This window comes from Gossypium hirsutum, chromosome D09 (genome assembly GCF_007990345.1).
Source record: "Gossypium hirsutum isolate 1008001.06 chromosome D09, Gossypium_hirsutum_v2.1, whole genome shotgun sequence".
Lineage (NCBI taxonomy): Eukaryota > Viridiplantae > Streptophyta > Magnoliopsida > Malvales > Malvaceae > Gossypium > Gossypium hirsutum.
In genome coordinates, this window is record NC_053445.1 from 47,365,166 (window position 1) to 47,391,638 (window position 26,473).

The following is a 26,473-nucleotide window of genomic DNA, read 5'->3' on the forward strand; positions in this document are numbered from 1 at the left end:
GCTTGGGTTGGGTTCGGTACATATATTTTTGGTCTCACAAAATTGAATGTTCACCGCATACCCTTAGGCCTTAGCTCAATGTTATGGATGAGTCTACCGAGTAACAAGCTCCAACTTCTACCCGCCCACTTTCTACCACCGATTTTCCTCGGAAACAAGCAGCCTACTTTCACGAACGCGTTACTTAACTCAAACTTTTGAGTGTTGAGTTGACGAAAAAAGGTGATTACAGAGCAATGATGATCCATACGTGTGTAGCTCTTCGTCCGTGTCGGCCTCCCTTGATTAGTTCATCTAAGTCGACCCTTCAACGCCCTCCAAACTGCAAATTCTCTGTTCGAAACTGTATCAGAGACCCAAACAACTCACAGAAGGTACTAACTTATTACTTCTTCTTTTTTTAATGCATTTCATTGCAACTGGGTTTTGTTTGGTTTCTGTGAAATCTTAGGAAAAGGAAAATGTTGGAATCGTACAAAGGTGCCATTTTGGGTCAGGCTGGTGCAAAAATACTTTTCATTCTTTTTGAGCTCGTCTCTGCGTTCAGCATGAGGAAATTCAATCATTTTGATGAATTTTACTTGATTTCGGTAGTATGGTACGTTCAATTGAATGTTTCCTGGCTTCACTTCATTGTTGTTGCTTTTAAGAATGAAATGTGGTTTCATGTATGGTAGAAAGTAAGGCAAAAGAATACTTTCTCGGTGATAAACCTAAACCTCTAAGCAGCAGAGTAGCTTCTTTATGCATTGCTGAAATGCATAATCAACTCTTGATTGATCCTTAGAATGCTTGGCATAAACCTTGCAGTTAGTTATGGAAGTTAAGGAGAAGCTTGAAAAGGAATATTATGATCTGCCAATTGGAGAAAATGGAAGAGATGACGAAGACATGATTCTATGGTATCTTAAGGACAGGAGATTTTCTGTCGAAGAAGCTATTGCTAAGTTGACAAAAGCTATTGTATCCTTAACCCTTGCATTCATACTCTTACAGCTCTAGAATTTTAACTTAGTGCAGTTAAATGATACATATCTTTGGTTTTAAAATAATTAAAGTTAATGGAAGCTGACGGGAACCATTACTACTAGTGCATTCTTTTTCAGAAAAAAGAACCAACTTATCTGTTTGTTTGTTTCTTTTGGTCTAGACAGTTGAACCTCAGTTTTCAATTGCAAGCTTTCTTGAAATAGAATGAAGAAAATGTTGAGAAGTGTAATTTTATTCTATACCTGAAACCCTTATCCAGTTTCCCTTAAAGTCCTTTTCTAGAAATGGCGTCAAGAATTTGGAGTTGCTGATTTATCTGAAGATACTGTGAAAAGTATAGCCAAGACTGGAAAAGCCTATGTGCATGACTTTCTTGATGTTAATGACAGACCAGTGCTCATTGTGGTGGCATCCAAGCACCTTCCTGATGTAAGTTTCGAAGATCACTGCCTTGTGTACTTCTAGAGAAAAGAGAAAGAAAAGGTTTGCTTACATAAATATAGATGATTACCCCTGTTTATGGTGAGACATGACAGCTATTTTCTATTTATTCTGTACCACTGGATATGAGACCATTCTTAAAATAATTGATGCCCTAATTAGACCATAGACTGTATTGTTTTATCCCAAGGATCATGTTTTGTAGGAAATAAGTCAACTAGAGTTTAATTTGAATTGTTATACTTCAAATATGCTTCAGAGATTATTAAGCTTCCCACAAAAGTCATTATTGTCTTGGTCACAGGTGCATGATCCTCGTGACAATGAGAAATTATGTGTGTTTTTGATTGAGAAGGCATTGAGCAAGCTTCCAGCTGGGCAAGAACAAATACTTGGAATAGTTGATCTCCGGGGCTTTGGCACCAAAAATGCAGATCTCAGTTATTTAACTTTCTTGGTAATTTATAAATTAGTTGCAGAACATTGTTGGGAACTTGGTCATTGTATTTGTCTCCCTGGCACCAAAAATGCAGATCTCAGTTATTTAACTTTCTTGGTAATTTATAATTTAGTTGCAGAACATTTTTGGGAACTTGGTCATTGTATTTGTGTCCCTACCAATATATCAGCATTAAGCTGTAAATAAAGGTGTTTGGTTGGCTAGAGATAAAGAAAAAGAAGAGCATTGATGTTAATTTCTAAGTTTCTTAAATTGTTGTCTATATGTGTTTTCATGTAATAATATTTACTATTATTGAGGGAGAAGGAATAGATAGATAGTTTTGTATAATTGGATAGTTAAGGTTGTGAGAGTCTTTATGCTGTTAGATTAACTAATATCACGTATGCTCAATTTATAAGTTTAGGTTATAGAAAAATATTATCAAGTAAAAAAAAGTGACTTAATGTTTCTTCATTTTGGCAGCTTGATGTATTTTACTATTACTATCCAAAGCGGTTGGGTGAAGTTCTCTTTGTGGAAGCTCCTTTCGTATTTCAGCCAATGTGGCAGCTGACAAAGCCCTTGTTAAAATCATACGCTTCTATGGTATGCATATTTATTATGAACTTGTATTGTTCAAGTTTAAGTTAATATTCTTTAGTTTCAAAAGCACTTTCATGCCTCAGAAACTATATTCATAGGTTGGCCAATATGGTGGGAAATCTAGGTAAGTTTGAATACGATTATTTAGTTGAATAGGCACTAACTTGTATGGTTAAAAGCTAAATTATATATGGTTGAAAATCTCAATATGTTTCTAGCCCTTATGGTCACTTGCAAGTGGCCTTCTCTCTGCTTGAAAATGACAAATATCCTTTAATCAAATTTTTTTATGATTCATAAGTTATTTCTTTGTTCTTCTTATGTTTATTTAACACTCTTTATAACTCTTCTTCAATGGAATCTATTTTCCGTTTTTTTTTTTTTTTTCATTTGCTGATGTTTGAACCCTCTCTTTCTGTTTTACTTTTCACATTATGCCTGCTTTAAAGGTTGTAGTTTTTGATCTCCTTTCAAGACAATTGACAAGACCCTACTCAGTGTCAAAGTAAATCTAGATTGCAGAGGATCAACTGTTAGTGTCTTGTTCTTATTGATTTTATTTATCATCTGCCTGCTCATCGCTCTTGTTTGGGTACTATTGTGTAGCATTTCTTTTCGTTGAGCAGGTATAGAGTCTTATCACCAAATAGCTCCTTAAACTCGACAAACTTAAACTCTGGTATCTATTTATGCATCCTAGACATGCATACTAATCTCCCTACTGCCGTAAGTCATCTAATCCATGCCATTCTGATAAAAGCTGAAGCAATTGCTTTTGTCAGTTTCTTCTTTGTATCGAGCATACTCAATATAATGGGCACTTAATCGTGACCTGATGGAGGAGCTCCTCCAATCTGACTCTGTGTGTGTGTTTGTTTTGCTTCAGATATAAGATATTAATGCCACATTTAATTGGCTAATAAATGAAGCTTGGAACTTATGTAAAATGTATTCTTGCTGCCTTTGATTTCATTTGTGTATTTTTTTGGGATAGCTTATATGGCCTTGTTTATTTTGAAGGTGAAATTTTGCTCCACGGAAACTGTCAGGAAGGAATACTTCACAGAAGAAACCTTACCAATCAGCTTTAGAGACTGAGGCCATTCACCTTACGTCCTTAAAATCTGGGTTGTTGGGTATGTTTACAATTTTTGGAAATTCAGGAATTCGAAATTGACTTTTTCAAGTTATAGAGGTCCGTCTATTGAAAAGAGTTACTATATTACAAATTGATGACCCAACCTCCCGTAGCAGTGAATATGGCTTATGTTTCTTGCACCAATAGTTGTAGGATTTTCAAGTGTTGAACTGACTGTCAAAGTTGTTGTGATGTACCAGAACTTGCAAAGATCAGAAAGGGGTTTGGAATGATCCTAGTTTGCTCTTTATGATATTGATGGATAGTGATGAGTCCCCTACGTTAAAGAAGAACGGACTGTTCTCAAGTTAAAGAAATTGAAGCAGGTCAGGGTTCCTTTTTTTGTTTTTGCCTCTACGCACATTATTGTGTCTATAACCACAAATGATACCTCAAGAGACTGCGACACTACAAACTCATGGATTCGCACTTTTTACTTCTCTTGTGTTAACTTCAGTTTTGTCAAATTTATTCCTGTTGTTGCATTCACAACAACAATAGATTTGTATTAAATTTTTGCTGGATATAGAAATTCAGAATTGAAGGCAAGGCCTAACTGTCTTAAGGATATTTATTTCCGATCAAGAAATATAATTCTCAGGATATAATTCCTTTTATCTCGGATACAACAATCCAACCATTGAATTGCTTACTTAACAATCTATTTATAGCACATGAATCTAATTACAAGATTTTCCCAATACCCATGAGCCCATGACTTCGGATGTACCAATGACCCACTTCCCACCCGGAAAGACATAAATGTTTCGGTAATGATATTCCCCAAGCGTGTCTCATCATCCATAAAACCAAAGTTTTTAGACAAGTTGAATCGGATTCATTGGTTGTATTAAATAAATAATTTAAAATAAAAAATTTGATTCAATCGACTTTTTGTTTGGCTTAATCATTTCACCAATATTAGATTAATCCATTTAATGGTTTTTTTTCGAATCGGTATTCCAATCAATTTTCGACCCAATTAATTTGATTCAAACATAATTGTATAAAACTTTGTACTATAATTTTTCTTTCTTTCTTTCTCTCATAATACATAATACATATTTTTTGTTGTTGCTTATTTATTATTTATGTATGTATCTATATATCCATATATTATATAAATACATAAATTTACATTTAAACATAATTATAATATTTAATTTAGAATTATTGATTTAAAAATTGAAATAAAATAAAATGTGTTGATAATTATATATTTAAAAATAATTATAATATTTAGTACTCTTGAGACTATATATCCTGAAATAAAGGTTTGATGATTTTTTTAGTTTGTGCATTGTAATGGTGTTTTTTTTAGCTTTTGATTGGTTTCAATGGTGTGGGATTGATGACGGTTATGGTTGTTGATAGAGAGTTTGCCAATGGTGGTGTAATGGTTGATAGAGAAGGATGAGGCTATGTGCTAATAATGTTGGGATAAGATGGTGGCCCCTGAAGAACCAAGAGCCCAAAGGGAGTGTAAGTTTGAGAGAGGTCGAAAGCTTGAGGCCTCGTGATTGGTTAACGGAGAATGGTCAAATGGTGCTTGCTGTGTGTTGGTTAATGGTGATAGTGGTTGAATGGGAGCAATGTAATGGTGTTGAAGTTTCGGGTATGGGCTTTGGATTGATAGGTGGCTAGTGAGGGTTGAAAATGGTGAAGATGGGGGAGTGGGTATTGGCTGTTGATGATGGTGAAGGTGGGAGGGTTTAAGATGGTGGTGATGAATGGAGCTGTGTGAGGTTGAGGGATTCGGAAACTAAGAAGTTGGTCTCTCGAGCTCTCTACACTGTCTGGTGGTGATTTTTTTTTTCGTGTAATTTCTTATATAAAAACAAATATATTATAAATAATTAAAAATCTTCCTTTTTTTAATTTTATATTTTAAATATATTTTTGTTTATATATTATTTTTTAATATTTATATATTTTTTGAAATTTTATGTATTTTTATTTTGATTTATTTTTATAATTACAAGTAAATTAATATATATATATAAGCATCAAGGGATAAATTGTCAATAATTTTAGAATTAAGACCAAATTGATAGTATAAGATGTTAAGGGCTACAATAATTAATTTTATCAATCAAAAAACAATCACGTTAGCATTTTTGTACAGTGACCAAAGCATTTTAAACTTGAAATGATCACAAAATGAATTTGAGCTAATGGGATTGACTAAATTACCAACAACAAAAAAATTGGATAATCAAAACATTATGTTAAAACTTGGGTGACTATTTGGATAAAAATATATTTTTGAATGTTCCACCGATTCAAGGCACTACAATTACAAGATAGAGTACACTTTACAAGTACAAGTAAAAATACATGTTTGATCAACTACAATTAGGAGAGGGCAATTGATTTAATCGATTAAATTTTTTCAATCTGACTTACGTTAACCAAACTTATGTTATTGTTGGTTATATATTTATTACATATTATAAATAATTTAAAATTAATATAAAATAAGTTGATTTTTTCGTTTGGTTCAATTCCAAAATTTAAAAATTATTAACCGATCGAATTAACTAATTAAACTAAGGTAAAAACTGAACAACTTACCCTACTTTACTAAATTGAAACCGGAAAAAGTTAGTTTTTCAATTAAAATTGAAATTTGCTCTCCCATGTAGAATCAATCAATAAAAATAAAAATAGAGAATCAAACAAAATTCAAAATGTAACATTATAAAACCATACAAATTATATGCACCCAGTGAAAGAAAGACCTACACATCATAAATGCAAATGATGAAACTCGAACTCTGCCTTCAAGTTCCTGGACTTTTTTGGGGGTAATTAGCAAGAAAGATATTTTTCTTCACTTACCTTTACTTCCGAAAAGAAAAATCCCAATATTTGCAGTACTTAAGTTCTCCAAATTACTCTATATGTGGTATGGCCAAGAGCCTTCTTAAATTCCCTTAAATTCAATTGGGTATTCCTCAGATACTACCAGCATGCGCTGCTTGTGCTTTACTCACTCGTACCCATAACCTTGCCTTCTTTGCTCTGCTCTTCCTCTATAAATATACAAACATAATACGTATTTGTTTATGGCTTTTAGGTGTGCTTCAGCTTCTGCTCCATTTTCCCACGTCGCTTCTTCCCTTTCTTCTTCTTTTCATTTCCGGGTATGTTCTTTCTTCTCTTTGGTTACCCATCAAAAAATAAATTAAATTCAAAACAATCCTTTGATTTTATCTTCTTCTTTTTTTAAATTCCTTTATGTACCCTTTCAACCGATTGTTAATTCTTTATTTCATTTTTTATGTATAACAATGCGAATATAGCCAGGTATTTAGCGGGTTAGAAATGATAAATAAGAATAATATGTGTGATTGATAGTGTTTGTGCTCCATTTTAGTCGATATTCTGACCCAGAAACTCTTGAATTTATTTTTTCCTTAAAAATGGAAACTTTTTAATTTCCGAGATAAAATCTCTGTAAATACTAGCTGTTTAATACAATTTGCTGAATGTCTGCTTGCATTATCTGGCTGAGACTTCCTATTGAAAGTAATTAATACATGTTTTTTTTCCATAAGTAAGTTATTACATTTGACATTCTGCAATTCCATTTTAGGGTTATCTAAAATTGTTCAAAGATATCTCTTGGACCTTGGTTAAAGAGATCCGTTGTAGTTTTCAACATTTAATATCTCGTGTTTTGCTATCCAGGTAAGCTTGTTTAGAAGACCATATAATGACCAACGAGAGAGGACAGAACAGCCCAGAAATGCTAAAGGTAGCTTCTGTAACTTGTTGCATGACAAATTAGTCTGAAGTTTTGTCTCAAGGCGTGGAATGAAACCATTTTTGATGCCCTTGAAGAGCATTCTTTTACCATGTAACTGCCCTAAATCCAAACATATTCAGCCCCTATATTTTAGTTGACTGTAGCTATTGGTTCATATTGTCCTCCATTATTAATTTTAAAATGGCAATGTGATCAGGTCATATTAGCAATGATTTGAAATTTGACTAGTGTATTTAGTTCTTACTTTATGCCACTTCTTACATGTAGTGCTGAAGTTGAAGGGGTTTCTAAGGAGACAAAATGTACTTTGCGCTACTTTGAAAGACCAATCTCCGTACACTGAGATCAAACCTGTTGATTCAGAACTGTTAAGTGACAATCCTGATCCTGAAGATATAACTCCGGTTGGCTTATCATCTGTTCATTTTGACGGAAGTGATGGAAGACCTGGTTTTATTTCATTTTACAATCGCCAATACAAAAGCGACGATGAAGTCATTTCCAATGTGCAGAGGAATCAGAACAGCTTGCTATGGTTTATTGGTCCTGCTGTTCTTGTGGCATCTTTCATTTTGCCCTCACTTTATTTACGTAGGATACTTTCAATGATATTTGAGGACTCCTTATTAACAGGTTGGTGCCTTGTCATGTATTGAAACTTACTCTTTTGTCCCCCCCCCCCGCCCTTTCTTTTGCTCTGTACTTACATTTGATACGGAGCCACTTAAGCAACTGAATGAACAAATTTGACACATGCAATTTTATGCAAGGTTATTCAGGGGATAGAGGGCTGAGTTTCTTGTTATTTTGATTCCTTTCCCGCCTCTCTCATCTTTCTGTCTTGTTGTGTATCTTTGTGTTTGTTAAAGGTGGCTATAACCTGAGAAAATAAGGAAAATTTTAAATGGTTAAGACATTGTAACCTTTTAAAAACACTGATACTTTGTTGAGATCAAAGGAGTTATTTGAAACTTGGTGGCTAAAGTGATCTCTTGCTGACCAATGGCAATTAGTCTGTTAATTGTAGCACATGTGATATATTAAGCAGGCATCAGAAAATCATGGATGAGGCAAAAGAATTGAAAAATAAACAAAGTTTTAAGGAAATAGAATATTGTGTATTTATAAGAGAGCGCTCTCAATTGTTAAACTTAATGCTGTGGTAGTTTCTAGATGTAAATGTGTATGATACTTTGAACACATACTTGTTCTCCCTGTTTTGCTGTTGTACAGAGATATATTTAATCCTTCTCTAATAGCCCTGGTCTTCTCTGCTACAGATTTTCTCATATTGTTCTTCACAGAAGCACTTTTCTATTGTGGTGTTGCCATTTTTCTTCTGTTAATTGATCGTCTAAGGAGGCCTACTGGACTAGATTCTACAGCAGAAACCTTGGCCTCTCACTTAGGTCAACGCATCTCTTCTGTTGCTATTCTTGTGCTTAGTCTCATAACTCCCATGGTGACAATGGGTCTAGTCTGGCCCTGGACTGGTCCCGCAGCATCTGCTACTCTCGCCCCTTACCTGGTTGGTATTGTTGTCCAGTTTGCCTTTGAGCAGTATGCAAGATATCAGAAGTCACCTTCATGGCCTGTCATCCCGATAATTTTCCAAGTAAGGGTGGTTCTGCCTTGATTTATAGTTGGCATTGTATTTGACTGATAGTTCATCTCAAGTCTCAGCTTGTTTGTCCTTGATGTTGTTCATCGTGACTGACTTTTCTTACAAATTGAAATATATTCTGTACACATTAACAGGTTTACAGATTGCATCAGCTGAATAGAGCTGCTCAACTAGTGACAGCCCTGTCATTCACAGTGAAAGGTGCTGAAATGACTACATACAACATGGCAATAAACAGCTCTTTGGGAACACTTTTGAATGTACTCCAGTGCCTTGGGGTTATCTGCATTTGGTCACTCTCAAGTTTCCTCATGAGGTTCTACCCTTCCACCACCAGGATTACATAGCGGGGAAGCATTTCATGTTCAGAAGGTTGGTGAAACTGTCAGTACATGTTATTTTTCGAGAAGACTGCATTTGATCTTACTAAATGTAATTAAAAATATATTGGACCTGGCATATGCTGTTTGGTTACGCTCTGCTGTGAATTTTTCAAGCATATCAAAAAGCTTCCTTAAGCATCTTGGAACACAGGTTTTCCATGCTGAAGAGAGCCAAAGCAGTTAAGATTTCTATGCCGGGACCTAATCTGACAATTAAAGCAGTAAGCAACGTTAGAATTTTATTTATTTATTTATGAGCATGAAATCCCAACTTTGTATATTGATATTTTCCCCTTATGCATAGTCGAGATATGGCAAGTTAACCTTGAAGGTTATCAAAACCGGTACCAGTGATTGAATTTTCAAGTAACGGTAACACATCTATGAAACTTGATCTGTAGAATCTGTCTGATGTTGTGTTCATTGAATTGTGAAAGTTTTTATTCATTTTGTGCAGTTTTAGGCATTCGTGTCTGAGCTTGTCGTTGTGGGTCTTGTTAGTTGGTTTAGGTAGCCATTATTGGCACATTAGAAAATAGCTGATGTTAGGTTGTAGCTATCAAAGTCTTGTGAGGACCAATTTTAATAATTGAGTAGATTACATTACATACAACAACAATGGGTTTTAAATTTAGCCTCGTAATTGGATAGCTGCTCTATTTTCCATTTTCCTTCCAAAAGCAGGCATCCCTCAATGTAGGGCTGAGCGAAAAAAAAACCGAGACCCAAAACCATCTCAATCATGATGTTTGGACTATTTTTAGTTCACAATTTTGAAAATTTATTGTTATCCAAATCAAATCTTGACTTTTAAAATATATATATAAATAATTTTAAATAATTTTAATTTTATATGATGTAAAAATATATACTTTATATTTAAAATAATAAAAATAATTTAAAATACTACATAAAGTTCTTTTTGAAAAAAAATATTGTATGGGAGGTTTTTTATTATCATAAAGAATTATTTCTTATGTGAAAATTTTACTTTTAGAAATATTTATGAAAGGTGTTAAAAATTTACCAAATAATATCCAAAAATTATAAAGTAAAGCTTATTTTGTCAAAATAGAATCTAAAAATTCAAAAATTAAAACTAGTAAAAAAAATTAAAAAAAAATGGAGCTGAATGGAATTATTATGGAAGTTTCGAATGATTCGGTCATACTGAACTCAATCCTAGATGGAGGAGAAAATTTCATTAGAAGAGGCACACAAAATTCGACCAAACCTAACTTAATCCTATCTCAAAGAGAAATTTTCACAAGAAGCTAAAAATGCCTGTAGAGTAAGTCAAACAATTTGTAAGATAGATTTTTTTTAATGTATATCATAAATATTTATTTATACTATTTTTTAAATGCTTAGTTAATGTCAAGAAAGGATTAAAAGTAATATTTTTTTTATAAAGTTAGTAATATTATTATGAGAATTTTTTTTGTATTTTAATTTTACCATTTCAATTAAAGTGTGATGATTCTTTAAAATTTTAAATGAATAATTTTTTTCACACATATAATGAGTATATCATAATCTAATATAAGTAATATTATAAAGTAATTTCGGTTTGATCTCAAATATTCAAGTTGTTTTAATTTTATTATATGTTACGTTACTCTCTTTTTTTTTCACTTACGTAACTCGTGTTATATATGAAAAATTAAGTATATAATATTACAATATAAATTTTGATTTATTAAATTTATTTTGATAAAATGAACTTTATTTTATGATTTTTGAATATTATTTGACAAAATTTCAAAGTCTTTTCATAAATATTTAAAAATAATAATCTTTCAAGAACTTTTAAATTATTTCATTATTTTAAATATGAATATTTATTTTTATATCATAAAGTGTTAAAATTAATTATATATTAAATAAAAAATTAGAATTTAAATTAATTTTGAGTAACTGTGATTTTTGAACTTTCATTTCATAAATCGTTCAAATACTTCGGTTCATATTGATTGTCGATTTGGTCTCTCTTTTTTTTTTTGCTTAGTCCTATATAGGTACTTATAAGTGAGAGTAATCTTCTCTTAACTTGGGGTGTTGACATGTGTACAAAATAAAAAAAAATTAAAGATTTTTCAAAAAAAATTAAAAGAAAGTGAAAAAGAAAAGAGAGGAGAAATTGTAGGAAAAAAATTAAAGTACGATATGAAAGTTAATAATCTAGTGTATAATATTGTTTAATTTTATTGTTAAATTATAGACTTAAAAATCAATAATTCAGTAATTTATAAAAAGGAATTAGCAAAAATCAGTTGCAAGAGCTTTTGTTTCTCATAAAGTACGAGTATCAAAATTTTGATGAATAAAAAAGGACTAATTTCTAAATTTTTGTAAAGTAGAGGATTAAATTCAGAATTAAACCCTTCTTTAACTATCTCACTAGCAGCCTATGTTTACCACCGTACTCTGAAATTGGTTCGACGGGCTTGTGCTGGACTAAGGTGTGTCTCCGTTGCTCCTTCATCGCTATTCCATCTGGTAACCCTAAACCCTTTTATGCTCTTTTAATTTATTTATATTAATTAATTTCTCGAACCATTTCCCTCAGTTCTGATTTTGCCGTATTCTACCCAGCAAATGAGAAGAATTCGTTTCGCATATCTCTTTTCCGCTCTCAAAACCCCTAATTCCTTCCTCTGCAATTGCAAACATAATCCATCAATTTATGGGAATTTGTTAACCGTTGCACGAATGCCCATTCACCCACCCTTTACAGTCCCCTCATTTTGCTCCAATGCAACTGCCTTGGATTCCCGTCTTACTGATGTGGCTAAGGTGTATGCGACTGTAATGGATAACTCTAATGCATATGATAATATGGAGAAATCGCTTGACCAACTCGGTGTCCCATTAACTACGCCTTTGGTTCTTGAGCTTCTGCAAAGGCTTTCACTTGAGGAGAAACTAGCTTTCAGGTTCTTTACATGGGCTGCGAGTCAACAAGATTATGCCCATCAGCCTCAAGCTTATAATCAAATGATTGACATTTTGTCCAGTACAAAGTATAAGGTTAAACAATTTCGGATTGTCTGCGATATGCTTGATTATATGAAGAGGTCTAACAGAAATGCTGTCCCCGTTGAAGTTTTGCTTCACATTTTGAGACAATATGCTGAAAAGCATTTGACCCATCTTCAGAAATTTGCTAAGAAGAAGAAGATAAGAGTGAAAACGCAGCCAGAGATCAACGCTTTTAACTTGCTGTTGGATGCTTTGTGTAAATGTAGTTTGGTTGAGGATGCTGAGGTTCTGTTTAGGAGAATGAAAGGGAGAGTTAAACCAGATGCTAATTCGTACAATATATTGTTTTTCGGTTGGTGTAGGGTTAGGAATCCGAAACGAGGAATGAGCGTTCTGGAAGAAATGATCCAGTTGGGCCATACTCCTGATAATTTTACATACAATACTGCTATTGATGCGTTCTGCAAAGCAGGAATGGTGACTGAGGCAGCTGAACTTTTCGAGTTTATGAGAACAAAAGGGTCAACCATGTCTTCTCCCACTGCAAAAACTTATTCAATCATGATTGTGGCTTTAATGCATAACAACAGAATGGAAGAATGCTTTGAGCTTATAGGTCATATGATGAATAGTGGTTGCCTACCTGATGTGTCCACTTTCAAGGAATTGATCGAAGGGATGTCCTCAGCAGGGAAGGTTGAGGAAGCTTACAAGTTCTTGGAAGAGATGGGAAATAAAGGTTACCCGCCTGATATAGTTACTTACAATTGTTTCCTCAAGGTCCTTTGCGACAATAAAAAGTGCGATGAAGCTTTGAGGCTATATCAAAGAATGATTGATGTGGGTTGTATGCCGAGTGTGCAAACTTATAATATGTTGATTTCAATGTTCTTTCAGATAGGTGATCTTGATGGGGTGTTTGAGACTTGGCAAGAGATGGATAGGAGGGGATGTGCACAAGACATTGACACTTATTGCATCATGATTGATGGGCTCTTCAGCTGCAATAAAGTGGAAGATGCTTGTTTTGTTTTGGAAGATATCATAAATAAGGGATTGAAATTACCGTACCCAAAGTTTGACTCGTTTTTGATGCAGCTTTCAGCTATTGGTAACCTCCAAGCCATCCACAAGCTTTCTGAACATATGAGGAAGTTTTACAATCCTGCTATGGCAAGACGTTTTGCCTTGAATCAGAAGAGGAAGAGTGTGAGTTTAAGAGGGAAGTAAGAATATACAAAAATACTTTTGGAAGTTTTAACTTTCATCATACAGAAGTGGTATGTGGGATTGGTACTTGCTCACTCGTTAACTCCTTTGTAAGTTTTGAACAAGAAACAGTAAGGATTGCATAGAACAATATAGTGGGAGGTTGGACCAGTGTGATGCACATACTTGTTCTCATAATCTCTGGCAGATCTATATAATCCATAAATACTAGTTGTCATTGGTTATACTAGTGGTAGTGCCCCCATGAATTTTTGCGGTGAGTTGGATCTGCTGCATGCAGCTATGTTCTGTACTTGATCAATTTTACTTTTTATCTTTTTCGAGTTCAGTTAAGGAACAAACACATCACAGAAGAAGTTGATTATGAAATTATGTAATGCTAAAGATTTATTTCCCGCAAAACCTTCATGACTGAGTTAACACCTATTGATACCTGCTGGAGCCACTGCTTATGTTGTCAGTGCCGGAGATTGCATTTTACAGTGTAAGTCAAAATGCATACCTTTTCCCCCTTTTCATTTCCTCTTTCATGTTTCAGATGCCACCTTTTGTATGTTTAAATTTAGCTAGGGACTGTTGTGCAGTGCTTAAAAAAAATACTTTTTAAAAAAATGTTGTACTAAACAAGTTGTTTTTGGCAAGTTTTAATTTTTTATAGTGTTTTTTAAAAGTATTTCTGAAAAGAAAAGTTAAAATTTTTTAGCTTTTTCTCTCTCAAAAATATTTTTAGTGTTTAATTACTTTTTTACCCCAATATAGTACTTTTTTTGTGCTTAATTATAAATGTGTTAAAATCATTAATTAAAAATAAAAAATATTTTTTAAAATATTAATTACAAATATTTAATGGTTATATTTAAATATTTAAAATATAGTTTATATGTTTTAATTAAATTTTATAAATAATTAATATTTATTGCTTAAAAACATTTAAAATTTATATTTCATATATTAAAATATTAACAAGTTATAATAATTTTTTTATATTCTTACTAAAATATAATAATATTAACTAATTTAAATATTATTTAAATACATTTTTGTTATTTGATAATAACATTTCTAAAATGAACATTTTATTTTTCAAAAATACTTTTTTACAACAATGCTAAACATTCAAATTTTAAATTAAACTTTTCAAAAGTAGCCCTTAATCTCATACAATATCTCTTGATATGTTTCATTGTTTTCAGTGCAAGTGTTATACGGTGTAGTAAAAAAATAATCATATAAATCAGTATGACATAGAGGTGTGCATGGGTCGGGTCGGACCTAGTTCAATTAAAAATTTAGGCCTATTTGTTAGGCCCGGCCCAAAAAATGGGCCTAAAATTTTGTCAAAGCTCGACCTTGATAAAAAAGTTAAAATTCGAGCCCGACTTGGCCCGCCCATATTAATTTTTATATTATTTTTTATATGATTTTAAAATATATATAATACGTCAAAAATACTAAAAATATCAAAATAAATATTTCTCAACAAATTGAAAATAAATTTTAAAAAATATGTATACTTAAATAACATTAAGATAAATGTCACTTAACAAGCAAATGTCTTTAAAATAATAATAAAATTAACAATAAAATAAGTTTTATACAATATCTAAATAATAAAAACAAAATAATAGCAACATAATAGTAAAATTGTAGCAAAATAAGGAGAAAACAATAAGAAAATAATATTTAAAAAAAACAGATTTTTTTTGTCCTTTAGTGAATTTGGACCAGGCCGGACCCGAGCAAAAAATGCCTTACCCGAAGCCCAAATAGTTTTTTAAAAGAACTTTATTTTTTTGTCCAAGTCTATTTTTCGGGCCTATATTTTTGTCCAAATCTTTTCATATTTCGGGCGGGGCCGAGTGGCTCAACCCATGAATAGGTCTAGTGTGACACTTGTTATATTTTCAACCCGCTCATGTAGTTTAAAAAACTTCATTCATGATGTATCAAATAATTACTCTTATTATATTATTATATTAACAATTGAATAATTTTTATCTTTTTTTATTAACTTTATTTTTTTGGGTCAAATTAAATTTATAAACCTTTAAACGCACAAAATTTCATTGACTATATATCAAATGATTGTCCTTTTAATTTAATAAAAAATCATTAATTAAAGATTGAATAGTTAGTTTAAGAATTGCCAAAGTACAATCGACCTTCTTTATAACAGTCACCTGTTATAACAATATTTTGCTATAATATTTAAGTTTATAGAAAAACTGATTTTTATGTTTTATTTTAACCCTTTATAACAACTTTTCACTTGTAATAACATCTATAGTTAGGAATTACGTTCTTTATTAAATTAGTTTTCTATAACAACATATGATCTAAATTTTTAAGTAAAATCATAATTGTTTCATATAAGCAAGCCTATTAATTATCATTTATTAAATGAAAATGATCTTAATTAAAATATTATTTCAATAAAATGACCAAATTTCACATGAAGAAATCTATTAATCATATTTTATTAAATGAAAATAATATTCAATGGTGGAATTAAAGATATCAATTCAAGAAATTTATTAAGTTCCCTAATTAAATATTCTACTATGAATTTGTAACATCATAAACTTATGAATTGATTACTTGAATTTAGTAACTTATGATTAATTAATTAATTTAATTTGATAACTCATATTGATTAATTGAACTTGTTAGATTTATGAACTTTATAATTAATCATGTGAAAGAATGTAAAATAAAAAAAATGTATAAAAGCAATAATACATGTGCTTGTTGTACATATTTTAATTTTATTGATTTGATTATCACTTTCTCTTTTTTTTTTAACATAATTTTCATTTTTTGTATTTGATGAAAATTCATGATAAAAATTATATGGTAAGTTTACAACGATTATTTCTCTATAACAACATGATGTTATAGCCTTATAGGTGTATAACTGTCACCTCTATGTAACAGGCAAAATCTGAGTAGACAAATGAGATTGTTATAGAGAGAGTTGACTGTATACATCATTCAATATTTACACTTTTAAGGTACGTAGTTATATATATATATATGATATTAAATATAATATATAAATTATAACTTGTAAATATATTATAGATATAAAATTTATTTTTAGGTTAAAATATGATTCAAGTCCCTATACTTTTTGTATATTTAGAATTTAATCCATCTACTTTTATTTTCAGGAATTCAATTTATCTTTTCCTTTTTCAATTTTAAAAATATAAATTTAATTGTTAAAATTCTTCTATTAAATTTGGACCTACTATTTATTTGAGATATTTTTTTAATTTCAAAATGTGGAATTTAACAAAATCGGTTTAAACTTTTTATATTTGTAGTGTCATTAACTTTTTTTTTTTATCTATGGAGGATCTTAACTTTAATAATTTTAAAAAATAAAGTTATAGAAAAGGTTTCTATTTATTTGTTGTTTTATTGGTACTTGGAATTAGGCAGGAGGTGTATGATGGTATGTGACAATGACATGCCTAGTAAGTATATTTTAGAAGGAGGCAAGCGAGCAAGACTAGGTAAAACTCTGGCTCTGTCTCTACCAGTATACCTATAACGTCTCCCCACAAATAAGGGTCATTTCAGCGAATGACGGATCCGTTTGCCACTTCTCTCCAACGTGTCTTCCTTTACATATCTTACGCTTCCCTGTATATATACTCTCCCAGATATACCTATTTTCCTACATGTTCAACTGCAAAAAAAGAAACAATGTTGGCAGCTACAAACGCAACAGAGGAGCATGTGCACTCCACTTTTGCTTCTAGATACGTTCGCGCTCCTGTTCCAAGGTAAATCTACAAAGTTGCTTTTATTGCAACAATTAGATTGTCATAATTCAAAGAAAACTGTGGTCTTTATATATTAATGGATTCAGGTTCAAGATGCCGGAAAAGTCGATTCCAAAGGACGCGGCGTATCAAGTAATACATGATGAGCTTATGCTGGATGGAAATCCGAGGTTGAACTTGGCTTCATTTGTTACAACATGGATGGAACCTGAGTGTGATAAGCTTATGATGGCTGCAATTAATAAGAACTATGTTGACATGGATGAATACCCTGTCACCACTGAACTCCAGGTATCAATCCTTCTTCACTTGTGCATTTCATCTACTAGGAAAAGGAAACTGAATAATGGCCGAATTTAGCATTCATTAAATGAAAACTGATAATGCAGAATCGATGTGTAAACATGATTGCAAACCTGTTCCATGCTCCGGTTGGGGAAGAAGAGACAGCAGTAGGTGTGGGAACAGTTGGTTCCTCTGAGGCTATAATGCTGGCTGGATTAGCTTTTAAAAGGAGGTGGCAACATAAGAGAAAAACAGAGGGAAAACCCACTGATAATCCCAACATAGTCACGGGAGCTAACGTGCAGGTGAGATTATTATTACTATTATTTGGTTATGAATATGTGTGGTAAAATAGTAGAGTTGATAAATGAAATGGGATGCAATAATGCACAGGTTTGCTGGGAGAAGTTTGCAAGGTATTTTGAGGTAGAGCTGAAGGAAGTAAAGCTGAAAGAGGGATATTACGTTATGGACCCAGAACAAGCGGTAGAGCTAGTAGATGAGAACACCATATGTGTAGCAGCTATTTTGGGATCAACGCTGACAGGAGAGTTTGAGGACGTGAAGACGTTGAATGACCTCCTTATGAAGAAAAATGAGGAGACTGGTTGGGGCACCCCCATCCATGTAGACGCTGCCAGCGGAGGATTTATTGCTCCTTTTCTTTACCCGGATCTCGAGTGGGATTTCCGGCTGCCTTTAGTGAAGAGCATCAATGTGAGTGGCCACAAATATGGCCTCGTCTATGCTGGTGTTGGTTGGGTTGTTTGGAGGAACAAAGAGGATTTGCCCGATGATCTTGTCTTTCACATCAACTACCTTGGCTCTGATCAACCCACTTTCACCCTCAACTTCTCCAAAGGTAATTATATAACTCATTCATACATTTCCTTGTACTATTTTCTTTTTCATACACTCATGATAATTATAATCTCAGGCTCTAGTCAAATAATTGCTCAGTATTACCAGTTTCTACGCCTTGGTTTTGAGGTAAATTGCCTTCTAACTTCTTTTGAAGTATGAATAAATTTGTTGATGCAATATGATTATAATAATAATGACGATGATGATGATGATGATGATAGGGGTACAAGAACATAATTGAGAACTGCATGGAGAATATGAAAGTGCTTAAACAAGGCATACAGAACACCGGGAGGTTTAACATATTGTCAAAGGATATAGGAGTACCGCTGGTGGCCTTTTCTCTAAAAGATAGCAGCAAACATACAGTGTTCGAGATAGCCGAGAACTTGCGAAGGTTTGGATGGATCCTTCCGGCTTATACAATGCCTGCCAATGCACAGCACGTGGCTGTCCTCCGAGCAGTGATCCGAGAAGATTTCAGCCATGGGCTGGCGAAAAGACTGGTGGCACACATTGAGCAAGTCCTCAAGGAAATGGATGGCCTCCCGAGTCGCCTTCAACATAAGAAGACCGAAAGAGAAACTCAGGAAGAGGTCTTTAGGTACTGGAAACGCCTTGTAGATCGCAAGAGAGCTGGAGTCTGTTGATTTTTTCATCTCTGTTTCCCAACACCACGGCCCCTCTTCAACAATTTTTTTGCTTTCCATAACAATTATGCTACTCTTTTAAATAAACATTTTCTAGTATCTTGGCTATTATGTATGTTTTCCAGGCGATGGGTGGATTCCTTGTATGCTTGAATCGGAGCATCATCACTCCATTAAAATGCACATTAATTTCTCCATTGTTTAAATAAACATTTACTTTAGATTTTCTCCCTAATAATTTTGTCACCAGATTGACACTACAACAAAACTGCCATATACTGACGGGATTAATCTGTTGCTGTAAGTATAAAACTCTGTCAGTGTAAGGCCCAAAGATCTATGCAGACGTTCAAATGGGCACCTCGACAAAATGAAATCCGTTACCATACAGATATGGCGACAAAGCTTTCAGCGGCAGCTAGAATCTGTTCGTATATGCCCTTAGTCATAGCGATGACGATTCCGTCAGTATAGACTGTTTTCAATGTTCGCTGCCCATCATAACTATATCATATATTACAGATTTAAGAGCGGTTTCCGTCGGTAAAACTCATTTTAAGTTTTTTATTTTTGTAATCTATTGCTAGTATATAACAAAAATCCGTCAGTAAAGACCAATTTTGTAATTTTTATATTGACGGTATCTACCATTGGCATAGATTTAAAATTTGTCAGAGAATATTTGAATGGTATTTAATTAATTTTAAAACATTATAATAGTAATTATATAAAGAAAATTAAATTGTTCATATAATGACGAAAATATTGTCTTATAACAAATTTCACAAAGTCAACATAAATATAAAAGATCATAAATTACAAATGAAACAACTTGGTGAAGTCTCTTTTCTCCATACCTCATCCCCACAAAATAGATTTGTACATCAAGCAACATTTAGTTTATTTTCTCGCATCAAATATAATAACAAATCAAAGTATTACTTATTTGTTGTGCAATTTATTATAGTATATGCTTGTGCACGGTACAAACTTTGTCTCCATTAATATTAAATACAAAGAATTTGAAAAAAAAATATAAAGAGATGGATGAGTTGGAGAGCACATACTACCAAATAGTCTCCAATTTTCATTCAGGTCATTGGCTACTTCTGTTGTACAGAGGACAAAGTTCAATGGAATCTTGGACAATATAAGGTGTACCAAAGTCAAAAAATGGAATATATTTCTATGATCGATTTAATTTGATATTGTTATGAAGGAAACACAGATAAAACGAATCATTTAAAAGAAGTAAAAGAAAAAATAAAGTCAACACAATAAACAACAACCGATTCAATAACTTTAAAATTGAATTTATATGCAAGCAGGGGGACAAGGTGCTGCATATGTTCACTACATTAACATTGCTACCACCCCACCAAGGCATAGAAAGCTTCTCAATGAGGAAACATATAAGGTAAAGATACATATTCTATATGATGCAAAATAGATATAAATTTGGGTAGAGAATCCGAAACCAAAAGCAAAATGTTGAATTTCACACATACATATATATATAATGTTAATTTACGTTTCAGATAAATAAAAAACAAAGATAATGCAGCATCTAGTTCATTCAGCTTTTTGGATACTTTTTAAAATAAATAAAAGTACATTAACTATCAAGTTGCTGGAATAGCTCAGTTGGTTAGAGCGTGTGGCTGTTAACCACAAGGTCGGAGGTTCAAGCCCTCCTTCTAGCGTTTTTTTCTTATGAGTGATTTTACATGTTTACTGCATTGGACTTGGCCCAGTTCAGAGTCATTTTCCCCTTTTGAATTGCAAGTTTACTGCTGCACAGAAAGGAATATCCGTCCATTGAAAGCCGACCGCATAATTGAATCCACCTCATAATTCGTATACTTATTTTATACTAATATTTTAATTTTACAATAAGACTGATTAAGAAACTCCATTTGGAAATCACTAGCACTCACTTTCGTACTCCAAATAAAATATTAGATAAACTATAAAAATAGTCATTTTTATTTACCTCAGATCATATTTTAGTCACTCATGTTTAAAATATTACATTTAGTCACTTAAGTTATTATTTTATTATAAAGTGGTCACTCTATCGTTAAACTTTATTAACTCCCTAATGACAGTCTAAATAAATTTTAAATGCCATTAGGGAAGTAACAGATTTAAAACCTATTTAGACTGTAACATAAAATTACCGTTAGGGAGATAACAAATTTTAAAGGTAGAGTGACTACTTCATAACAAAACGATAATATAAGTGATTAAAACGTAATATTTTAAACCTAAGTGACTAAAATATAATTTGAGATAAATAAAAGTAATTATTTTTATAATTTAGCCTAAAATATTATGCAGACTACATCAACTCAACAGCTGCTTGTATATATCATGATAAACACGCATCAAATTCAAAATTTTACGGTATATGGGAAAAGAAATCCCAGCTGAATGAATTACATATTTTTGAGGACCAAAACCAAAATTATATCAAAATTTTACCTCAACCCCATTAGATTTCTGCATAGCAGGCTGCGTGAACAAACTCCGAGAACTCATTAGGCACACTGATATTCTCCATTTTACTGTTTTGCCCTTCCTTCGTTTCCACCGTGTAAAACCCAAGCGCACCACATCCATACTCCGACCCGGTAACCAAATGCCTCCCTCCACATGCTCTGACCCGAACGCCCGGGTTGATCTCTGCCCAATTCAGCAATTTCCCATCTTCCCCTATCCCCACACACGATCTTGGGCATCGACCCGGTTCCCAAACCCCTTCCACCCGTCTCCATTGTTCCGACTTGAACCCGTACACGTCAGCGCTCCCATCAAATTGACCTTGGCTCTCCGTTCTGTATCCACTCACCACCCAGAACTCCTCTTCCCCAATCACTACACCTTCACATTCGTCTCGCTCTTGACTCAACTCCCCCAACTCAGCCCACTCGTCCGTTCTCAGATCGTAAACCCAAGCGGTTCTTGACGCATTCTTGTTCTCGTCATGCCCGCCCGCAACAAAAACCCGACCTCCACATGCCCCGATTGCAAAGAAGGATCTTTTTGAAGGCATATCCTTCCCTTGTCTCCATTGCTGAGTCACGAAATCGTAGATGAACACATCAGTAACAGGATCGTACATCACCGGGTCCCACCCGCCCATCACCACAAGCTTACCTTCACAGCTTGCTAATTGGCAAAACAAAGGCAACCCGTTTAGGTACCTGGGAACCGGGGCGAGTCTATCCCAACTCTGACTCACCGAGTCGAACACAGCAATTCCATAACTCGATGATACAGATACACCCGGGTTTTTAGGTCCATTCTGGATTCCACTATTAAAGACTAGAAGCAAGCAAGCGAGTTTCTGGGTGTAGCCTAACCTTTTTCGGTGATAATAAAAATCTAGGCTTTGGAGCAATTCCCGCCATCGATGACAAACTCGGGAGGCGAGTCTGTAAGCTGTGTAGGGTAGCCGAGATAAGCACTCAAGACCAAGTTCTTCAGGTAAACCCGGAAGCAACTCGGTTGAAAACTCAAATGTCTTCATTTCTTAAAGTTTTAAGAGGGTTTAGCTTTTGTGAAATGCCATTGAAACATTGGAAACAAAGCTATCAGCCATCTGTTCTTTATAACAGTCAGTTACGTCGATAACGGAAAACCTACAGCTGTTTGATGAGTGACACGTTTACGTTTCACTGGACTTAATTCAACTGTAGGAGAGATATTTTGACTTATTTGGTATGGCAGTGGCAGAGCGGATAAGTGCAAACTAAGGGATCGCACGTGGCTGTACCTCCATTTGAATTTAAACTTCTTATCAACTATCTTAGTTGTATAACAACTCCAGTTCAACTTCCTTTTTCTTTTTCTAATTACCTATAAATTACCCCAATTTTCTTTTTTACAATTTCATATTTTTAATATAATATTTAAGACTATCTATACTTCTTTCTAATACATAAATAAGAGGATAATACATTTCAACATACTCAAACTCAAATCTTCCTATATTGATAACAATATCCACTAGTTATAGTTATACCATATTAAAAAAATATTTTCAACACAAAAAATATACACAGATATTTGTTTTCAAGTTTTTCTTTTTTCTTTTATATTTCTCCCCATCTTCTTTTTCATAACCAAAAAATATGAAGACAAGACGTAGTCGCATCCACATATATCTAGATCTATACGTATCTTGTTTTGACATATAATTATTAGTAATAGATGTATGTAAACTTACATATTGACAAAAAAATGTAATTATTTATATGCATATCAGAATATAAATATTAGAAGGAAAAGACAAAATATAAGAGAAGAAATCTTACAGTTTTTTCCAGGAAACATTGCATTTTGGCTGAAAATCTACTTTTATCTTTTCCTTTAATATCCGTAGTGACAAAAAATGGTAATGGACAGTGAAAGGATTAGATGCCGACCATAAGTAAAATCTTCTAGAGAACAGCCAAGAACGGCAAACACGAATGACAAAATTTGCCAGACCTTAAAGACAATGACCACTGATTCAATTAATTTAGTTCAAGCAGGATTAGCATTTCTTTCTTTTCGTGTTATGCACTAAGGTGCATAGTGGCCTGGTTTGCATTTGTAGTGGTCTTGTGATTCATCCTGATGTTTAAAAATGTAATATTTAAAAGATGGAGGGTAAAAAGAAATTAAATTGAAAAAAAATAAAAACTCTAAAAATTAAATTTGTAATTATATCAAATTTATTTATAAATCACATCCATCGTTCATCAACTTAATTTATTATCTTTATCCAAGTTTATATGACAATGCATTAAATATAGGGTAAACTAAAAAAATAGTTATTCTTGCTTGTCTCAGATTATATTTTAGTAACTTGTATTTGAAATTTTACGTTATAGTCACTTACGTTATCGTTTTGTTACGAAGTGGTTACTCTGCCGTTAAGCTCTGTTATCTCTCTAACGGTTGTCCTACGTGTCAATTCAAAGGAGTTTTAAATGTCAACTTGGATGTCCAATTGGGATGGGAATAGGTTTTTATTTTTTTTATGAAAATAGAATACAAAATTTTGTCATAAAACCCAATTTTATCTTGTTTAAAAAGAAGCAATAGTTAGTTTTTGGAAAATTACCATCGGAGGTATAAGACCAAAGTGGTGAAGAAGACGTTGACCCCAAGTTGGGGTGAGGAATTCATTTTCAAAGTAGAAAATTGGAAATTTTTTTCCAAAATTCAGCTATTGCTTCTTTATAAATAGGAGAAAATTGAGTTTTAAGGCAAAATTTTGTATTCTATTAAAAAAAAATCTCATCCCAAATGAATATCCAAGTTGATATTTAAAACTCATTTAGACTGCCATGTAAGACTGCCATTAAAGAGGTAACAGAACTTAATGGCAGAGTGACTACTTCGTAAACAAAACGATAGCGTAAGTGATAAAACGTAATATATCAAACATAAATAATTAAAATGTAATCTGAGACTAACAAAAATAACTATTTTTATAATTTATCCTTAAATATATATTCACATTTAAATGCTTAACAAGAGTATGTTTTTTCTCCAAAATTTCGTAGCTATAGAATTTATAAAATTCCATCCAAATTAACCCTAAAAATGCAAGACCCAATGGTAAAAATTGAAGCTGTTTTCGAAAACAAATGTTTCCATGAAAAGCAAAAAGAAAAGCATGATGTTTAAAGCTTAAACCTTGATATCTGACCAAACATTGAGAATACCTTACAACCATACCGTCTGGTTCAATAATTTAAAGCTATGTACCAAAATGAAATCACGTCTCATTATTAGCATTCGGCTTTCCTTTTTGGACATAATTGATTGGGTTTAGTATGCTCCAAAAAATAACCCACATATGACTCTCTTTTTTTTTTTATGATCATTTTTAAGGTCATCCATCAAAACTCTTTTAAACTAAAGTCGTTATAATAATCATCATAAATATTAATAAGTAATGATTTATGTTAAGCTTCCAAAAGAAGAATTATGGGCACTAAAATATGTATATCAACATTGTTTTACTTCTATGTTTTGAGCTTCAAGCTTGTTTTCGAGGGTTTGAGAAGATTAACTCATAGTTGGTTAGTGTTATTATGCTTGGTCCGATAGAATTGTACCTTTATGTGAAGATTAACTCATAATTGGCTAGTTCAAATGTCTTTGATCTAATAGAATTGTGCCTCTTAATCATTTATTTGATTTATCATCTTATTAAGTGTTGTTATTAAATTTTGACAATTACATATTATTTAGATATCTCGTTTCTTATGCTATCTATGTGTTTGTGGAATTTAGATCTTTTAACCCAGTAATCATCTTGAGCTAAGCTCTTGATTGGTATAGCAATTTATATAATTTACATACAAATCCTATATAAAATGGGGGGAAGAATTTTCAAACATAAACTTGAAATCCACGAAGAATGTTGAAGAAAAATCATTTATAACTTACAGATTTTATAATTTAGTAAACGTATAATCGACAATGGGTGTGTGGTGAGCTGACATTAAAAGCAATAAAGATTTGTTGGAGAAGGTTTTCAGCCAAGACTGACCCCAATCTCCATCCTTATCAGGACAAGGGTTCTAGAAGAGCAATTTGAAGCAAGTTAACCGAAAGGGTGGCATATGGTGGGGGTGTGGATATTTTGTCATTTTCGTTAGCTAAAGGGATTCCTCCAACGCCTTCAATTTGACAAAAGGGACAGTGGCCCCCTATTGCAGAACAGCAATGCACTCCATCAATGAGGGTTCTTCGCCTCCCTTTTCTTCTTTAAATGGCAAACATGCCCCCTTCCATACTTTTCAAGTAAAGAAAACCATATGACAAAAAAAAAAGTAAAAATATATAATAACAAATTTTTTAACACAATCAATATTGAGTTTCTTACCCAGGGTTTTCTTTTTATCCAGTTAGGTACTTAAAAATTGTTTTTAAGACTCAATTTGGTGTTTAAATTTTATTTTGTACTTGAATTTAACTTTTTTAGTCTAAATTAGTGCTTACAGTATATAATTTATTTGAACCAATTTGAAATATAAAGTCAACTTCAAGTATTAAATTGAACAAAACATCCAAACTCACTGCTCATATGTACCTAATTAGACTTAAAAAAAACCCTTAAATATCAATTTAAATTTTGAAAGCCAAGTACCTTAAAATAAATTATCAAAAGCAATTCAGACTTAAATAGGATATTTGTATAAATATATCAAAGAATTATTTTAGCTACGGACTCACTGATTGTGTATAAGAAGATTTTGAAGAGGGACAAGCATA

General features: G+C 32.7%; 5 protein-coding genes and 1 non-coding gene across 15 annotated transcripts; 5 read left to right on the forward strand and 1 right to left on the reverse strand.

The window, feature by feature from the left end:
* Positions 1 to 9: 9 nt before the first annotated feature.
* On the forward strand, positions 10 to 4,231 carry LOC107890880 (CRAL-TRIO domain-containing protein C3H8.02). 6 transcript variants are annotated; one of them, XM_041101044.1, is made up of 8 exons: positions 234 to 374; positions 452 to 598; positions 811 to 963; positions 1,273 to 1,419; positions 1,736 to 1,987; positions 2,357 to 2,479; positions 3,497 to 3,612; positions 3,815 to 4,231. In XM_041101044.1, exons 2-7 carry the CDS (start codon positions 596 to 598, stop codon positions 3,572 to 3,574), a joined length of 756 nt encoding a protein of 251 aa, XP_040956978.1. In that variant the 5' UTR covers positions 234 to 374; positions 452 to 595; the 3' UTR covers positions 3,575 to 3,612; positions 3,815 to 4,231. The 6 variants fall into 6 exon arrangements, with proteins under 6 accessions (XP_016670951.2, XP_040956977.1, XP_040956976.1 ...); XM_016815462.2 differs by lacking the exon at positions 452 to 598 and having other exon boundaries at positions 10 to 374; positions 1,736 to 1,888; XM_041101043.1 differs by lacking the exon at positions 452 to 598 and having other exon boundaries at positions 22 to 374; positions 3,762 to 4,231.
* A 2,113-nt stretch (positions 4,232 to 6,344) lies between these two features.
* LOC107890879 (uncharacterized) lies at positions 6,345 to 10,023 on the forward strand. 4 transcript variants are annotated; one of them, XM_041101047.1, is made up of 7 exons: positions 6,352 to 6,522; positions 6,694 to 6,760; positions 7,308 to 7,374; positions 7,654 to 8,019; positions 8,667 to 9,001; positions 9,145 to 9,382; positions 9,545 to 10,023. In XM_041101047.1, exons 1-6 carry the CDS (start codon positions 6,518 to 6,520, stop codon positions 9,355 to 9,357), a joined length of 1,053 nt encoding a protein of 350 aa, XP_040956981.1. In that variant the 5' UTR covers positions 6,352 to 6,517; the 3' UTR covers positions 9,358 to 9,382; positions 9,545 to 10,023. The 4 variants fall into 4 exon arrangements, with proteins under 4 accessions (XP_016670948.1, XP_016670950.1, XP_040956981.1 ...); XM_016815461.2 differs by having other exon boundaries at positions 6,349 to 6,522; positions 9,145 to 10,023; XM_016815460.2 differs by having other exon boundaries at positions 6,352 to 6,760.
* Positions 10,024 to 11,808: 1,785 nt separating this feature from the next.
* LOC107890878 (pentatricopeptide repeat-containing protein At1g73400, mitochondrial) lies at positions 11,809 to 14,123 on the forward strand. 2 transcript variants are annotated; one of them, XM_041101049.1, is made up of 2 exons: positions 11,809 to 11,892; positions 11,963 to 14,123. In XM_041101049.1, the coding sequence occupies exon 2, from the start codon at positions 11,992 to 11,994 to the stop codon at positions 13,603 to 13,605; it is 1,614 nt and encodes a 537-aa protein (XP_040956983.1). In that variant the 5' UTR covers positions 11,809 to 11,892; positions 11,963 to 11,991; the 3' UTR covers positions 13,606 to 14,123. The 2 variants fall into 2 exon arrangements, with proteins under 2 accessions (XP_040956983.1, XP_040956982.1); XM_041101048.1 differs by having other exon boundaries at positions 11,819 to 11,892; positions 11,989 to 14,123.
* Positions 14,124 to 17,126: 3,003 nt separating this feature from the next.
* On the forward strand, positions 17,127 to 19,430 carry LOC107890877 (glutamate decarboxylase 5). The gene is made up of 6 exons (XM_016815458.2): positions 17,127 to 17,396; positions 17,483 to 17,687; positions 17,786 to 17,986; positions 18,075 to 18,543; positions 18,619 to 18,671; positions 18,767 to 19,430. The coding sequence occupies exons 1-6, from the start codon at positions 17,194 to 17,196 to the stop codon at positions 19,193 to 19,195; spliced, it is 1,560 nt and encodes a 519-aa protein (XP_016670947.2). The 5' UTR covers positions 17,127 to 17,193; the 3' UTR covers positions 19,196 to 19,430.
* A 1,394-nt stretch (positions 19,431 to 20,824) lies between these two features.
* On the forward strand, positions 20,825 to 20,898 carry TRNAN-GUU (transfer RNA asparagine (anticodon GUU)). The gene has a single exon. It is a non-coding gene; the product is annotated as a tRNA-Asn (tRNA).
* A 643-nt stretch (positions 20,899 to 21,541) lies between these two features.
* Positions 21,542 to 23,077, reverse strand: LOC107890876 (F-box/kelch-repeat protein At2g44130). Its single transcript, XM_016815457.2, has one exon. It carries the CDS (start codon positions 22,725 to 22,727, stop codon positions 21,690 to 21,692), a length of 1,038 nt encoding a protein of 345 aa, XP_016670946.1. The 5' UTR covers positions 22,728 to 23,077; the 3' UTR covers positions 21,542 to 21,689.
* Positions 23,078 to 26,473: the final 3,396 nt, after the last annotated feature.